At 43.7% G+C, this 2,008-nt stretch overlaps 1 protein-coding gene across 1 annotated transcript; it reads left to right on the forward strand.

Moving 5' to 3' along the window:
* The first annotated feature begins 283 nt into the window (after positions 1-283).
* On the forward strand, positions 284-1,907 carry LOC121745063 (dnaJ homolog subfamily B member 13-like). The gene is made up of 3 exons (XM_042138827.1): positions 284-622; positions 834-1,246; positions 1,324-1,907. The coding sequence occupies exons 1-3, from the start codon at positions 458-460 to the stop codon at positions 1,760-1,762; spliced, it is 1,017 nt and encodes a 338-aa protein (XP_041994761.1). The 5' UTR covers positions 284-457; the 3' UTR covers positions 1,763-1,907.
* The last annotated feature ends 101 nt before the right edge of the window (positions 1,908-2,008 follow it).

Below are 2,008 nucleotides of genomic sequence, written 5' to 3' on the forward strand. Positions count from 1 at the left end.
TATATAATTGTTATTAGTGATGTGGATAGGCTATGGGAGGGTGATTGCATGTCCAGTTGATGTGGCATGAGGATTTTAGTGCAGATGATGTGATAGTGAGAAGGAAATGGAATGGCTATTGCATGTCCAGAACCATTGAAGATCTAACTAGAACTGAAACTCAAGGTGTCTATTCAAGTTTGTTCCTTAAATTTAATGAAAATGCGGTTCACACCACAGCAGACCGGACCGGATTAGACCGGACTGACCATCTAGAATCTAGAAACTTCGACCTCGTTCTGGTCCATCCAACATAGCAGTGCTGATCTCCAGAGCCATTTCCCCTTTCCTATCTTCGACATTAAATCATTCTTTCTTTCACCATTTCGCGAATCATTCATATCGGGAATCATTTTGAATCTCCACACACCTTTTTCTGCACCTCAACAACGCACAATCGGAAGAATAGAGAGGAGGGATGGGCGTTGATTACTACAAGATACTGCAGGTCGACAAGAATGCCAAAGATGACGACTTGAAAAAAGCTTACAGAAAGCTCGCTATGAAGTGGCATCCCGACAAGAATCCCAACAACAAGAAGGATGCTGAGGCCAAATTCAAGCAGATTTCCGAAGCCTATGATGTATGCCAATCCTCTCCTTTCCTCTCCTCTCCTCTTTTTTTATTTTGGAATTAGGGTTCATTCATTCATCGCTTTAAATAATTATTCAATTAGGATTTTGAGTTATTGGTCGACCTTGGATTCGGATAGATCTGAAAATTGGTATTGATGTTAGGAAATTAGGTTTCGTAATTGGATCCAGCTATTGATGTTGCTGTTATTGCTTCCGCAGGTTCTAAGTGATCCTCAAAAGAGGGCTGTCTACGATCAGTACGGCGAAGAAGGTCTCAAGGGTCAAGTGCCGCCGCCGGATGCTGGTGCCGGCGGTGGTGGCGCAACATTCTTCCAATCAGGAGACGGACCAAACATGTTCAGATTCAATCCAAGAAATGCCGACGACATATTCGCGGAGTTCTTCGGGTGTTCAGGCGGCAGTGGAATGAGGGGCGGGCCTAGACGGTTCGGTGGGTCCGTGTTCGGTGAGGACATGTTCAGCTCATTCGGTGGTGGAGACGGCCGCCCAATGAGTTCCGCTCCCAGAAAGGCGCCACCGATCGAGAAGAAGCTGCCTTGCAGCTTGGAAGACCTCTACAAAGGAGCTACAAAGAGGATGAAAATCTCCAGAGAGATATCCGACGCCACTGGGTATGGAATTATTGCTGTTGAATAGTTTGTTCATTTTCTTATCCTAAATCGAATTCCAATTGCTTAAATGGCTGCAGGAAGACATTGCCAGTGGAGGAGATTCTGACCATTGACATAAAGCCTGGGTGGAAGAAGGGAACAAAGATCACATTCCCGGAGAAAGGGAATGAGCAACCGCATGTGATTCCTTCAGATTTAGTGTTCATAATTGACGAGAAGCCCCACAGTGTGTTCACACGAGATGGTAATGATCTAATTGTAACGCAGAAGATACCGCTGGCGGAAGCATTGACAGGATACACACTTCACCTTACCACCTTGGATGGAAGAAACTTGTCTGTTCCTATAAACACAGTCATCCATCCCACCTATGAAGAGGTGATTCCAAGAGAAGGGATGCCTTTGCCTAAAGATCCAACCAAAAGGGGCAATCTAAGGATCAAATTCAACATTAAGTTCCCAACAAGGTTGACGCCTGACCAGAAATCTGGAATCAAGAATCTTCTTTCTGCTTGATTACCCTCTTTTGTACTGTGTGTTTGCTGACGGCTGGTGTTTTCAAGGATATATACATCGTAGCTGCTAGTGAAAAACCATGTTTATTATTAATACATTTGCATCATATTGTATTCATTCTTTGTGAAGTTGTGATTCCTTTGAAGAGGATGGTGTTGGTAGCTCAAAAAATGGAACTAGTATTGTCATTTAACAGGTCTTGCAACATATGATGTGTAGTATTCCTAATTAATACCAGAGACAACT

This window comes from Salvia splendens, chromosome 8 (assembly GCF_004379255.2).
Source record: "Salvia splendens isolate huo1 chromosome 8, SspV2, whole genome shotgun sequence".
Lineage (NCBI taxonomy): Eukaryota > Viridiplantae > Streptophyta > Magnoliopsida > Lamiales > Lamiaceae > Salvia > Salvia splendens.

Excerpts from the sequence above, each read along its gene's own strand:
- LOC121745063 (XM_042138827.1), top strand. The coding sequence starts at position 458 with ATGGGCGTTGATTACTACAAGATACTGCAGGTCGACAAGAATGCCAAA. Across the intron at positions 623-833 it reads AGATTTCCGAAGCCTATGAT|GTTCTAAGTGATCCTCAAAA; the intron begins GTATGCCAATCC and ends TTGCTTCCGCAG. Across the intron at positions 1,247-1,323 it reads GAGATATCCGACGCCACTGG|GAAGACATTGCCAGTGGAGG; the intron begins GTATGGAATTAT and ends AAATGGCTGCAG.